The 15,377-nt window shown below is 39.8% G+C and overlaps 1 protein-coding gene and 1 long non-coding RNA gene across 2 annotated transcripts; both read left to right on the forward strand.

Annotated features, from left to right (window-relative positions):
- The first annotated feature begins 1,130 nt into the window (after positions 1 to 1,130).
- On the forward strand, positions 1,131 to 7,023 carry LOC110856401. The gene is made up of 2 exons (XM_022104888.1): positions 1,131 to 5,460; positions 5,516 to 7,023. Exons 1-2 carry the CDS (start codon positions 1,131 to 1,133, stop codon positions 7,021 to 7,023), a joined length of 5,838 nt encoding a protein of 1,945 aa, XP_021960580.1.
- Positions 7,024 to 13,064: 6,041 nt separating this feature from the next.
- LOC110856310 lies at positions 13,065 to 15,336 on the forward strand. Its single transcript, XR_002548564.2, has 2 exons — positions 13,065 to 13,242; positions 14,998 to 15,336. It is a non-coding gene; the product is annotated as an uncharacterized LOC110856310 (long non-coding RNA).
- Positions 15,337 to 15,377: the final 41 nt, after the last annotated feature.

Here is a 15,377-nt window from a genome sequence, read left to right on the forward strand (position 1 = left end):
CAATTTTGCTGAGGTACAAATTTAATATAACATGTGGTCTTATGCTTTTTACATACTTTTTGTACCTCAGCTTTCAAAAACCACTGAAATATTGAATCTCTTCTTCGAGTATGTAGTCGCCGTATGTGATTTGACTAATGTGTAGTGATATTTTAATTTATTTTATCATTTGATTTCATTATTTTAATATTTTCTTGTATGAATTATGATTATGTATGAATATGGGATGATGCTTAACATTGAATTTGGACAATGAACTTGTCTCTGATTGGTTGAAAAGTTTTAACTTGTAATAACATTGAGTCTACGTGGCAGTTTTGGATACTGCATGGGTGGAAAAAAGAGACCCAAAAATCAGACCCGATTTAACTTTAGAGTGGAGAGGAGTTAGTCTCACCTCTCATATTCAATTTCGGAATTATAAACTTATTTGAATTGGTGTTAATTTGAAAACAACTAAATTTTGTACAGTAAAAAACGAGAGAAGAATTACAGTGTGTCAATAAAGTCCCGTTAAATCAGCTCATTAATTTTGCTGGCTTTGAGTGTACTTATTTACGACAAGTCACCCACTCGCCTTGCATAGTTAGAGCTGCCCCCCTTGGACGGAGACGCTACCCAGGTCAAGCTGAGGATCCGAGAGTGAAAAAATAAAAAAAGCGCCAGAGCGCTTACATGGTCTCGCGAACCGGATTCTTTGTGCTTTGGATGGACACCTTTTGTGACCTGTCGTTGAGGCCTCTGGATTCTCGTCGTTAAACAAACTGTACTTGCGGGGGGCGTGCCACCTCCAGATATAAAAGAGCACCACAACAGATAAGTTGGTTCCAATTGAACAGTATATTTGCCTGTCTGACTTTGTCGTACGACCCAACAGAAAGAGTTCGTGACGATAGGACGGAATCTGGCGTAATAAGAAGAGGAACTAGCAGCCCCGTGGTCTAGGGATCCCTCTACTCGAAGGTTGACGACATACCTTGGGAGAAAGTGTCGCCCGAATACGTGGGGTGCGTGCCACCTCCAGAGAGAAGGCACCGTTTTAGGCAAGCTATTCGATCCGATTTGAGAGAGTTAATTAAATTGTAAATTAATAGTCGAATCGACGTTATTGATTTGTGGTCGAGGTCACGATGTCGGAGGGAAGGAGGATCAGCTCCAGAAGAAAGGTGCCAACGGACCGCTACGGTGACTTCGTTGGACCACCACTACCTCGAAAACCTCGCACCCAGTCAGCAAATCAAACACAAGTGGAAGAAAGTGTCTCCTTGGGACTCACGGTCAAGAGCACCACAAAACAGCGACGCATCGACTTGGAATCAAAGAGAGAAGTCGCAAAATTGGAATCAGAGCACAGAGAAGTGAGAAAACAACATCAGACCAGCGAACTAATTGCCTCCGGTCTGAAGAAAGATGTCGACGGCGTCATGGAAGTCATCCTATCACTGCGCGAAAAAGATGAAGATGACGACAGAGAGAATAAAATTGAACAAGAGGAAGTCAAACTGACGAAATTGATCGAAGCGTTGCGAAGTGCTGAGCAAGATAGGGATATGAAAATGATCAATCTGCAATTTTCAGAAGAAGCCCTAAACTCAAAGAAAGCAATTTTGCAAGAAGAGGCGGAAGTAGAAAAGTTGGAAGTGGAGCTGGAAGAAGAAAAAGAACAGCAGAGAAAATCAATCGAAGGTCTCAGCAAAGGTGACAAGGTGGAACTCATATCAAATTGGGCAGCCAGCGCTGGTGACCACACATTTGCCAAATTGCTTGAAAAGAAAATGAGAATAAGTGCTCAAAATCAAGAATCCATACCGGTAGACGATTTGGGAGCAACGGAAAAAGAGAAGAAAGTTCAGCCAGATGATGATGACGAGTTAATCTCTGTAGAGGAGGATGCAGAATCCGAACCTGAGGATAGAGAAGAACTTGAACAATTGCGATTACGGTTCGCTCGATTAATTGGTAAAAATAAACAAGAGGATAAACAAGGACCCAACAAACCAAAAGCAAAGGATGATGATTCAAATATTATGCAAAGTATGGCAAAAGCAATTGCTGCAATGGCGACAGCGCTACCACACAATCAAAGTGTTAACTCGAACAAGATGATGGCCAGACAGATCCAAGGAAGAGATTTGCCTACATTAACTGGAAAACCAGAAGAGTGGCCATCATTCATCACATCCTACGAAACGTCAACAAAAACTTGTAAATTCTCCGACGGGGAGAATCTCATCCGGCTACAGAGGTGCTTGAAAGGAGAAGCCCTCAAAACAGTACAGTGCTTGCTAGTGGACGGGAAGGGAGTAAATGAAGCAATTCGAAAGCTGCGAGCTCGATTTGGCCGACCTGGAATAATCATCAACAGTATGATTCAAAAGGTGAAAGATACACCCTCAGTCAAGCAAGACAACTCGACAACACTGGTAAATTTCGGGTTGGAAGTAGACAACCTCGTGATGACCATCGAATCTCTTGGAGCGACAAGACAGATGGCCAACCCCACATTAGTACAGGAACTAATGCAGAAACTTCCAGCACAATTGCAATTGGAGTGGGCAAGGTGGAAACAAAGGAAGAAACTGGAATTTTCTCAACTCTCAGACTTCGCTGACTGGATCCGACCACTCACCGAGGCCGCATTCGAATTGTATCCAACGGGTAGCAAACTTGAACCTGTCACCCAAAAGCAACCTTATGAGAAGAAGGGCAACGGTCACAGGGGCCAGAATAAGCAAGAGCGAGCAATGGTAACTACCGAGAAATGGGAACGGAAGGGTGAACAAAGAAAGCCCAACAAGTGCACATTTTGTGAAGACGCCCACGCCGCCTGGTATTGTCCAAAATTCAAGGATGCCGACGTAGAAAGCCGGTGGTCTATGGTGAAAGAGAAGAACGCTTGCTACTGTTGCCTAACTCGTGGACATCGAACAAATGAATGTAAACGGAAACGTGAATGCAGAATTGATGGGTGCAATAAGCTCCACAACCGACTGCTACACCCCGACAACAAGGAGAAAAATTCTAGAAGTGAGTCGACCCTTACCACCCAAGAAACCGTTACCCCCAACGAGGCGGAAATTACCCTTTGCGCAACACAAGATGCAAAAGTCAACTACAACGTGATTCCAGTAAATGCAAGAAAGAAAGATGGATCACTTTTACCAGTATTCATCGCACTGGACAGTTACGCGTCATTGACTTCATCAGACGAGGAGACAAGAAAGAAGCTCGGACTAACAGGAGAGAAACGACCTTTAATAGTGAAGGGGTTCCAGTCTACAACGACCACCGAGGAGTCGTATGTCATCGACATTCAGATTGTGTCAAAGCTTGATGGCAAATCGTACACGCTCAAAAATGTACGAACCGTCCCGAAACTGGAACTACCAAGTCAGTCAGTGACCCGAGAAACAATCAATAAATTTCCTCATTTGCGACGTGTCCCATTGGAAAACTACAACAATATCCGACCAACTATTCTTGTGGGAATGGACAACTATATGTTGCATTTGCCAAAGGAAATTAAAGCAGGAAAAGATGGTGAACCTGCTGCAATTCGTACCGAGATGGGCTGGGCTGTTGTTGGACCGACAACCACGAAGATAAGCAAGAAGAATCACTCATATCGAATAAGTGAGACAGTTGACGACCCACTCCATGAAATGGTCAAGAATTTCTTCACTACCGAATATGTTGGAGTAAAGCCGAGTTTGATAAGACCTCGATCAAGAGAAGATATCAGGGCGCAAGAAATAATGGATCGCACCATCCGGAGAGTTGATCACGGGTGGGAAAGTGGACTACTTTGGCGTGATGATGAAGTGTCACTGCCCTGCAACAAAAATTACGCCTTCCAGAGGCTGAAGTCCATGGAACGGAAAATGGACAAGGATGAAGCGTTCGCCAAGCAATACGTGGAACGCATTCAAGAATATCAAACGAAGGGGTTTGCCCGAATACTAACCCCAGAGGAATCCGCAGTAGAAACTTCCAAAACATTTTATATGCCACACTTTATGGCGTATAATGAGAAGAAGCCCAAGAAATATCGCTTCGTATTTGATGCAGCTGCAAAAGTGAATGGACGCAGCTTAAATGACCACCTCCTCCAAGGTCCGGATAAATTAGTTTCACTTCCTGGAACTCTACTAAAATTTCGACAGAGAAGAATTGCTGTCACGGCGGACATAAAGGATATGTTCCACCGCGTCAAGATTAGAAAAGAAGACGCACCCGCACAACGATTTCTTTGGAGGGGGATGGACCGAGAACGTGACCCAGACGTTATGGAAATGGGCGTTCTCATCTTCGGAGCGTCATGCTCGCCTGCGTGCGCTCAAGAAGTTAAAAACAAAAATGCAGAAGAATTTAAAGAAGAATTCCCAAAAGCATATCAAGCAATTGTCCACCGCCATTACATGGACGACTTGCTAGACAGCTACGATACAGAAGAAGAAGCAATCAAGTTGCATCGTGACATCACAGAAGTCCACAAAAGGGGGTCATTCCACATTTGTAATTGGATGTCCAATTCAGCCGAAGTGATGGAAAAAATTCATGAAGATTTGAGAGCAAAATCAACCCAAATAGTGAATGTAAATGTAAATGTAAATGGAGAAGACCAGATTGAAAGGGTCCTCGGTTTATTTTGGGCACCAGAACCAGACCAATTTACATTCTGCCTTAAATATTTGAAAGCAAGACAAGAGGTCCTGGAAGGGTTACGAATTCCAACTAAAAGAGAGGTGCTATCCTTAGTCATGTCGCTGTTTGACCCGATGGGATTCGTGGCAACATTAATTGTGAAGGCCAAGATGATTCTTCAGCACACTTGGAGGAAAGGAGTAGGTTGGGACGACGAAATTCCCACCGCAACTCATCACGTGTGGCGAAGCTGGCTACAATTACTGAAGAGGATTCAAGATTTCAGAATCCCACGTTGTTATTCGGAAATCTTTTCAAGTGGAGCAGATGTTCAACTCCACATATTTGGGGACGGAAGCGAAGAAGCATTTGGAGCAGTCGCCTACTTCAGAATAGAGCTTGGCGACCGAATTTCAACAGCATTGGTAATGGCAAAGTCAAACGTCGCACCACTAAAACATTTGACCACTCCGCGGATGGAGCTACAAGCTGCGGTAATGGGGGCCAGATTGTCAAAGTTTATTAAGGAGTACATCGAAATCAAAATTAATCGTACCGTATACTGTAGTGACAATCAAACTGTGCTGGATTGGATTCGAGCAGATGGGTGCCGATTTCAACAATTTGTGGGGAACAGGATTGGAGAAATTCAAGATCTCACCGAAGTCAGTCAGTGGAGGTGGGTGCCATCAGCAGATAATCCAGCAGATGATTTAACAAGAATGGACAGTATTTGTGATTGGAACCCTGAAAGTCGTTGGGCGAATGGACCAGCTTTCTTGATGTTGAAAGAAGAATTCTGGCCAAAAGAAGAAAGTAAAAATAGAAGAATGTCAGATGAAGCTGAAAGAGCAAGTTCTTCACATTGAAGAGAAACATGAGGTCGCAATCGACGCGTCAAGATCGTCATCATGGCGCAAATTGATTGGCGCAACAGCTCTCATCTTCCGACTTGTAGAGAAATGTCGAAAGAAAGACATGCAAATCGGCCCGCTTTCAGTTGTGGAGAGAAAGTCTGCTGTACTATGGTGGAACCGAAGATCGCAGTCCGAGTCATTTCCAGAGGAAGTTATCCACCTGAGGGTAGGGAAGGAGTTGTCCAGTCGCAGCCGTTTAAAAGGATTGAGCGTCGTGCTGGAGGATGGACTGATGAAAGTAGCAGGGAGACTCGAAAACTCACCGCTACCGGCTGGAACAAAAAGACCAGTCCTATTGGATTCGAAACATCCATACACCAAATTACTAATCCAGTTTTATCATGATGTGTGTGGACACCACGGACAAGAGAGGATTGCAAACGAGATTCGACAGCAATACCAAATTATTGGACTCAAGTCAGCAGTAAGAGCAGCCCAAACTAAATGCAAATTGTGCCAAAAAAGAAGAGTAATGCCAATCCCACCGGAAATGGGTCAGCTTCCCAAGTTTCGAGTGGAAAATCCAGGGTTTCCATTCCACCGCACTGGGTTGGATTATTTTGGACCTGTCATTGTGAACGTAAAGAGAAGTAATGAGAAAAGATATGTTGCATTATTCACGTGCTTGGCCACCAGAGCCGTACATCTCGAGATCGCCGGATCCTTGTCGTCCGACTCTTGCATCATGGCGATGCGAAGATTTTTTGCGAGAAGAGGATGTCCAGAAGCAATTTACTCCGACAACGGCACTAATTTTGTGGGGGCCAACAATGAACTCAAGAGAGCGCTGAAAGAGTTGGATCAAGATAAGATCAAATCAGAATGCAGTATCAGAGGGGTGGAGTGGCATTACACACCTCCTCTCGCTCCCCACTTTGGAGGAAGTTGGGAAAGACTAGTCCGATCAGTGAAGACCGCTTTGGGGGACGTGCTGCAACGTAACAATTTAAAAGAAGAAGTTCTGTCTACATTCCTGGCCGAGGCAGAACATACAATAAATAGTCATCCTTTGACTCATGTACCAGTTGACCCGAACGATCCCGACCCGCTTACACCGAACCATTTCCTGATTCGCCGAGCCAGCAATCTACAGCCGATAGGGTCATTTGATCGCAGTGATTTGTATGGAAGAAAGCAGTGGAGAATTGTGCAGACAATTTCAAACGAGTTCTGGTCCAGGTGGGTAAAAGAATATCTACCGACGCTATTGCGACGCCAAAAGTGGTTCCAGCAAACCAAACCGATTCGCGTGGGAGACATCGTCCTGGAAGTCAACGAGAACCTTCGCCGAAATTTGTGGCCACTGGGGAAAGTAGTGAAATGCTTTCCTGGAGAGGACAAAATTGTGCGTGCCGTCGAGATTATGTATGGTAATGGACACGTATTGAAAAGACCAGTAGCCAAATTATGTATTTTAGACGTCGACCCACCCAAATTAGAAGAGAAGACGGCGACGTCCTAAAGTTTGGTATAAATTGTGAATTCATACGGGTGGGAATATGTAGTCGCCGTATGTGATTTGACTAATGTGTAGTGATATTTTAATTTATTTTATCATTTGATTTCATTATTTTAATATTTTCTTGTATGAATTATGATTATGTATGAATATGGGATGATGCTTAACATTGAATTTGGACAATGAACTTGTCTCTGATTGGTTGAAAAGTTTTAACTTGTAATAACATTGAGTCTACGTGGCAGTTTTGGATACTGCATGGGTGGAAAAAAGAGACCCAAAAATCAGACCCGATTTAACTTTAGAGTGGAGAGGAGTTAGTCTCACCTCTCATATTCAATTTCGGAATTATAAACTTATTTGAATTGGTGTTAATTTGAAAACAACTAAATTTTGTACAGTAAAAAACGAGAGAAGAATTACAGTGTGTCAATAAAGTCCCGTTAAATCAGCTCATTAATTTTGCTGGCTTTGAGTGTACTTATTTACGACAAGTCACCCACTCGCCTTGCATAGTTAGAGCTGCCCCCCTTGGACGGAGACGCTACCCAGGTCAAGCTGAGGATCCGAGAGTGAAAAAATAAAAAAAGCGCCAGAGCGCTTACAGAGTAGGACAACAACAATATTATCTATAACTAGAGTAGAGGCCCGTTCAAGAACGGGTTCTAGGCCCCCAGAGGGGGGTGTGCCCATAGCGCAAAATCCCTAAACTTTAAATAATTTCCAGTAGAGACTTTGTCCCTTGTCATAGCGCATACATGCATCAAAGTGCCCAAGTCATGCTGTATTTCAATTTCCCTGGTTACGGAACAATCTGATTTCCCCCTGTGGGAGTGGCTGGATAGCTAACCACTTAAATTCTCACGTTCCACGCTCCCATTAACTTCCACAAACCCCGTTAACTTCCACAAACCCCGTTAACTTCCACAAACCCCGTTAGCTTCCACAATCCCGTTTAACTTCTACAATTAACGCCAAGCTATTGACGGCATTGGATTCAGCGTCAAAAATACATTCGAATTGATATGCGAAATCACGAATAAGCAATATTTGAACCCCACGGTCACGGGAAGGTCACGGGGGCCTCGCAAGTCAAAACCATTGACGGCGTTGAATTCAGCGTCAAAAATACATTCGAATTGATATGCGACATCACGAATAAGCAATATTTGAACCCCACGGTCACGGGAAGGTCACGGGGGCCTCGCAAGTCAAAACCATTGACGGCGTTGGATTCAGCGTCAAAAATACATTCGAATTGATATGCGAAATCACGAATAAGCAATATTTGAACCCCACGGTCACGGGAAGGTCACGGGGGCCTCGCAGGTCAAAACCATTGACGGCGTTGAATTCAGCGTCAAAAATACATTCGAATTGATATGCGACATCACGAATAAGCAATATTTGAACCCCACGGTCACGGGAAGGTCACGGGGGCCTCGCAAGTCAAAACCATTGACGGCGTTGGATTCAGCGTCAAAAATACATTCGAATTGATATGCGAAATCACGAATAAGCAATATTTGAACCCCACGGTCACGGGAAGGTCACGGGGGCCTCGCAGGTCAAAACCATTGACGGCGTTGAATTCAGCGTCAAAAATACATTCGAATTGATATGCGACATCACGAATAAGCAATATTTGAACCCCACGGTCACGGGAAGGTCACGGGGGCCTCGCAGGTCAAAACCATTGACGGCGTTGTATTCAGCGTCAAAAATACATTCGAATTGATATGCCACTCGCTGTGGGTGGAGTTTCTCAAACTAAAATAATTAATGAATAGTGTTTATCAAGATTACTTATCATGATAACCACTATTGATGAGTGACGTATGTATGTATGTATACTGCTCACTCACTCAATTTACTTGCACACTGTGTTTATATACAAAGGCATTTAATTTGAGTTTGATGGCAAGTGTACGTACGTGAAAGTCACGTGCAGGCGAAGTTCAGACTCATGCAGTAGGGAGCAGCATTTTCATGCATGCAATTCACTCCGCGTCCTTCTTTGTCTTCTCTACGGGGCAACTGGCATCGCATCACTCCCCAGGCAGGGATCATACTACCACTTTATTAGAGTGGATATCAATGGGCAGAATTTTTAAATTCCTTCTAGTAGCTGAGAAATAAATCAAAATGTGCTGATTTTTGGGGTTGTGACGTCATTGTTATGACATAGGCTGTGACTCATGGAGTCTCACGTTAAAAACCTCCAGTCCAAATTATCAAGCCCAGGGTATCTTAACTTGTGATTAAACAATGTAGATTTGTCTGACAACAAATTTCGGCGTCGAAGTCTTGACAAAGCGAAAAAGAAAAAAAGTCATCCAATTTCTATAAGTTTTTTCGCAGCATGTTTTGTGACCTGATTTTCCTTAGTAATCATAATCATAACTACGGGCTGAAATTGAAAAGTTAATTATGTAATCAAAATTATTTTTATACAAAGAATATAAGCAAAATCCTTTATCATTATTCAGAAAGGTTTTATGCACATGTTCATTTGCATGTTCAACCCCTTAAAATGAGCAGACCCATATTTTCGCATAAAATAAAAAAACTTTCGCATATTTTGTTTAGTACGTGGCAATACTTTTAGAAAAAATATAGCTCTTTAGTTTACAAGTTTATAAAGTAAAAAAAGCATCAGTACAAAATTTCTTTTAAGAATTACACGTAGGAAAATTGTTTTATAAACTTTTATAACACAAAGAGACAAGTTTTTGACTAATTTGTAGCTAAAAAAACATTCCTTTCGGAACGACTTTTAACGATCCCCAACTTTTCCTTGGTTTTAATGAAGCAAAATATTTTTCGTAAAGTCGTTGGCGGACGTCAAAATTGCACCGCTCGCCAGGATAAAGGAAACCGATCTGAACAATTACATTTTATTTAAAATTACTTGTTGCATGTTTAATTAGCACGTGTACTAATTAAGTTTCCTCTATTGCGCTTGTAAATTCTGTAAGAAAGAGGAAACATTATGGAAAAGTCGAGGAAAATTTCATCGCTCTCAATAATATTTTGATATAATCTGATTCGGATTAATTTATAAACGTTTCCAACTTATTACGCAATTTATAAAGCTGCTAGATAGTAACATATTTGTAAACTGTATGAAATTCGTGGTACCGATGGTAAAACAAAATTTCAGCCAACGTTTAAAAATAGTTTTCAACGTTCCACGCTATTTCTTGCAAAGTTTACAAAATTTTGAATTTTGTTTGTTCTTCTCACTTTAAGAGTTCGGTGTTGTATCTGGTTTCCATCCTTCTAAATGTAGGGGACGGCTCGGAACATCATATTGTTGTGGTCGTCCATCGGTTTGATCCACGTTGTGCAGCACAACTTGTGCTCGTCATTCCAACATCAGCGAGAATTCGCCAAGCTGAAAAAAATTCAAGAAATTTCACGTAAATATTGGTACCCTCATGAGCACTTTATCCAGCAAACTTTGTAAACTTTGTTAATTTCTAATAGCATCCTTTTTATAACAATTCACATTTACGTCTCAAAGTTTACAAATATGTTTCAAGCCTATACAAGTCCTTTCGAAATTTTTGCCTTTCAGCGGATTGAGAACTCAAATCCTGTCAAAAATCCAGATTAATTTGGGAATGTTACGCGTCACGTACTTAATGATGATAATTTTGTGGAGATTGAGACGCCGAAATACATAAAGAATTGACACGATTATCAACTAATTTCATATACCTATTTGATATTTGCATATCTATCGTTCGAGAAATCAGAGTTCCCTACTTTTAATTAGCAAATTCATATGTAACTTAGGCTAAATCCGACAATTCATTTTCAACTTAATTCCTCAAAAACCAGTCCAAAAAACATATTTCGATCGATAATTATGGGAAATTTAGAAGCCAGGACGAAGCCAGGATGGAAATTGGGCGCATTTTTGCATTATTTGAAATAATGGAAATCATACCTCCATTAACCGTTCCCTTCTCCGAATTCTGTTTACTTTAGTTTGTCATAATTTGGATAATTTTCTTTTATATATCGACATCTTATTGGGTTACAAACATCCACGCGCAGTGTGAGGCAATTAACGTCAGCCTTCGTATGTAAGTCTGTAACCACGTAAACTTACCAACTTTTAATGAAACTTGGGAACGTCTCGAAGACAATTTTTGCTTGCGAACTTACAAAACCTTACGAAGATAAAGGACATGTTTTTGGTTCGTAAACCGATCTTGGTAAGTTATCGAGTTGTGTGATGAATAATTTAAAAATATGATTTAAAATCCATCAATTCTCTGAGGACCAAGTGAAAAATTTGTTGCAACAAATTTCACTGCACAAATTTATTTATATTCCCAGCACTTTATATACGAAGGGATTTCAAATATTTCAAGAAATATGCGGGCCATGTTATATAGGTAACATGTTTCCTTTAATTTTCGAACGAGGCGTAAGTTCTGGATTGATTTTTGGGGAATTAAATTGGAAAATGACAGTTTTGTTGGATTTGAACGCCATTTAGACAAATTGTGATATATTTGTAGCGAATATTTGTTTTAAAGGAAAGAAACCCGAAGTTTGTAGCGATCATTACAAAATTCGGCTTCCTTTCTTTTTACCTTTTTTTTAAAAAAAATGCTTCTATTGCACGTCGGTTTTGAATTCAACTTTTTCTGTCTCAACTTTCCCCCCTTGCAATGGCGATTTTGGAACCGGTTCTTCTCCCTGTTTTTTTAAAGAAGGTTTTATTGCATCATTTAAAAAACGCATGCGTATGAAAATCTTTCAAAATTCGCATTTTAATACATTGAAGAGGGGCAAGACGAGATACAAAAACTCAAATTCAAAACGCGCATGCAATGCTACCTTAAGATATCAATTCTTTTAAAAAATACCAAAAAAATAACATTACACTAACGACGTCGAACGCTGCATAATAAAAAAATATAGGAGTCGAAATCAAAATAATTCAGATTCTTAAAATTCCTGCATTTAATTCAAATCCACAATTCACTCGGATATTTTTAACTTGTAATAATTTTGTAAAATGTCTTGACAAACTTGTGCCAAATTGTAAATTTTCACGATCTCTGTTAAGTGCATGTGACTCACATTATGTGACCATATATATTTGGTGACAATTAAAATTTTACTAAAAAGTTATTTTACTATTGTTAAATGCAGGTGAATTAAAATTGAGAGAAAACGTGTGACAGATTGAAAAACTTTAAATTTCAAAATTTTCCAGAGATTACATAATTTTAAAGCATACAAAAAAGTTTTGTCCAATCCAGTTGCCACGCTTACATATTTGCTTTAATTTCCAGTCTAAATATAACTTGTGAACAATTAAAAATAAATAAATTGTGTAAAGCCAAATGTGCCAGATTTTACGCCAGATTTTACAAATTCCCATTTGTCTTCTCGGATATAAATGTTGTCAAATTAATAAAATTTATCGTATAAAAATATCTGAATCAAATCTATTTATTTTTACAAGTTTTTAAAAATGCGCAAATACGGCTTCCGGCGTCGAAGTTCTAAATTAAATGTTATACAACTACTTTAATTAACTGCGAAGCGAAATATTGCATTGTCACCTTTTTTACGCATTTCTTTGGAAATTTAACCTTTAATAATAATTTTGTCGATCTATATTTGTATCTTTTATGAGTAGCTACTGCGTGTATGAATATATATCGTACGCAACAAACAATTGACAATACATAGAAAGTTTAAATTGTTAATCGAAAGGGCCAAAAGTTGCGATTTGTGCAAAACATTGGTTGGTTGCTGACATTTGGGTCACCCAAATTTCAAAATATTCATACAAAAGTGACAATCATAGTCCATTATGATGTGACAACGTAACCATCCAGATGTTGTTGCGGTTATACGTAACCTAAACTTTTGACAACTGCGTGCATCTCTTGTATAATCATTAATATTTATGACCACGATTGTTCTAAATCGCATTGCAATAAATAAAATTAATGTATTCTTCGATGGATAGTGTATTGACAGCTACATATTCTTTAAAATGAAATTCGCCCAGCTATTAGTACTCATACGATTTGTGTCTGTCGTAGTTACAGGGTCTTATCACAGAAATATCTACAATATTAAGGAAAAAGTAAAATAAAAACATGTCAATTAAAACTTCTGTATTTTTTGCGTGTGTAGTAGGAATCTTGATGATCCAATTGCTCTTAGCATCAGATGTGTATCAAGGTATGTCAAAACTTAATGAGGGTTTTCACGTCACCTTCGTAACTGTCGTAAATAGCGTAAATTTACTGAAGCTGGGCTCGGATCTGCTTCCTCGAAAAAGTCCTGTTTTGATGGGTTTTGAGCGTGCACGCACTCTCGCCTACTTTTGCATGGAGTCATGTGAAATTTTAAACTTTGTCCTAGAGATGCGAAATTTGGCATGCACATGCACTAACATATGCTGCATCATAATATAACATAAATTCCCGTTCCGTTCGCTATAAATTTTTCAGGAAAAATCAAAAACCAAATGTTACCCCTATTCCGTTTGGTTTTTGATTTTTCCTGAAAAATTTATAGCGAACGGAACGGGAATTAATGTTATATTATGATGCAGCATATGTTAGTGCATGTGCATGCCAAATTTCGCATCTCTAGGACAAAGTTTAAAATTTCACATGACTCCGTGCAAAAGTAGGCCAGAGTGCGTGCACGCTCAAAACCCATCAAAACAGGACTTTTTCGAGGAAGCAGATCCGAGCCCAGCTTCAGTACGACATCTACGAAAATTCCATGTAGTGTATCTCACGGGTTCGGGTTCTTACTTCGGGTTTCGGGTTCGGATTCGGGTTCGGGTCCTGCTTCGGATTCGAAATTTCAGAACCCGAAACTTTCGGGTTCGGCTTCGGGTCCGAAAAATCTGATCCCAAAATTTCGGGTTCGGGTCGGGTTCGGGTTCCGACTAACAACCCGAAACCCGAATCAACAAGAATTTTTTGCCACAACGAACGCGAAAAAGTTAAAAAAGAAAATTAAAGTGTTAACCACACTTGCCAAGACGGTTATGCTGCCGTGATTCAGTAAACAATTCAAATTTTTAATTGTCGTAACTTCTTTTCACAAGTGTCTTCAATTAGTGTTACGATTTGAATATTAAAATAAAATATATCTTTTATCAAAAATTTGCTAACTAGTTAGTTTGAGCATACTTTAATATTGGAAACTTGAAACTGAAAATCATCTTCAGTTTTCAACTAATTTACAAATTTCTGAATGTCACGGAAAGCCATTATTAAAGGTCGATTTTTTTAGATTGCAATATTGTGGTCGAGGAATTAAAATTCAGCACATTTTAAAATGCATTATATTTATGCAGAAATGTGCTTAATTATAATTCCTTGGCTATATTTAAAGATAGTATAGTTGCTTTGAAAGCTTCCAAAGAATTTTTAGCTAAAAATTCAGCCCACCCATTAAAATTAAAATATATTCGGGTTTCCGGGTTCGGGTTTCGGATTTGATCTGCAAGTTCGGGTTCGGGTTCGGGTCCTTGCAAACGGGTTTCGGGTTCTTCGGGTTCGAGTTGCCCTCGGGTTTCGGATCAGTGGTATCGGGTTCTTCGGGTTCGAGTTGCCCTCGGGTTTCGGATCAGTGGTATCGGGTTCGGGTTCGGGTTTCGGATTTGCAAGAACCCGACCCGTGAGAAACACTAATTCCATGTTTACCAAGCTTCGTAAATATACGAAAGACTTGAGTTATCTTTTCGTTCATAAAAAAATTTTGTAAACATAAAAAATCATATTTCGAAAACCATAGTTACTGATGATATTAGGCAAGGAAAAATTAAAAACAATTTTTACAAAATATTTTTTACGAAGGGTTTTTCACCTCAATCCGTCGTAAATTTACGAATATTGTTTTACGAATCCACAGTTACGAAGTTCGTGAAAACCCCCAATGTAAATCTGGTCAAATAATTTACACTTATTTATTTAGGATTCAATATAGTTCCGTGCAAGAGCGTGGGAGGTGAGTGTACGTCCGTCGGCTCATGCAAGGGTCCTGCTTTGTTTGAAAATGCGACAGATTGCAACCCACAGAAAAATAATCGGAGTTGTTGCGTTTATCTTTTTGACTTTGTTCCATCGGGATCACCTCCAGCATCGGGCTAAACTTATGCATCTACACACGTGCATATTAAATGTAGTACAAATAATAAATATGTACCAAAGGTTTTGTTTCAAATAAAGTAAATTTCTGTAAATTAATGTAAATTGTGCTATGTAGTCGTACAGAATGTCAGAATTTGATGTATAAATTTTACCGTAAAATCTTTACCCCTTCATCTAAAACACTTGAATTGCCTAGTAACAAAA

The sequence above is a fragment of the Folsomia candida genome, unplaced genomic scaffold (genome assembly GCF_002217175.1).
Source record: "Folsomia candida strain VU population unplaced genomic scaffold, ASM221717v1 Fcan01_Sc015, whole genome shotgun sequence".
Classification (NCBI taxonomy): domain Eukaryota; kingdom Metazoa; phylum Arthropoda; class Collembola; order Entomobryomorpha; family Isotomidae; genus Folsomia; species Folsomia candida.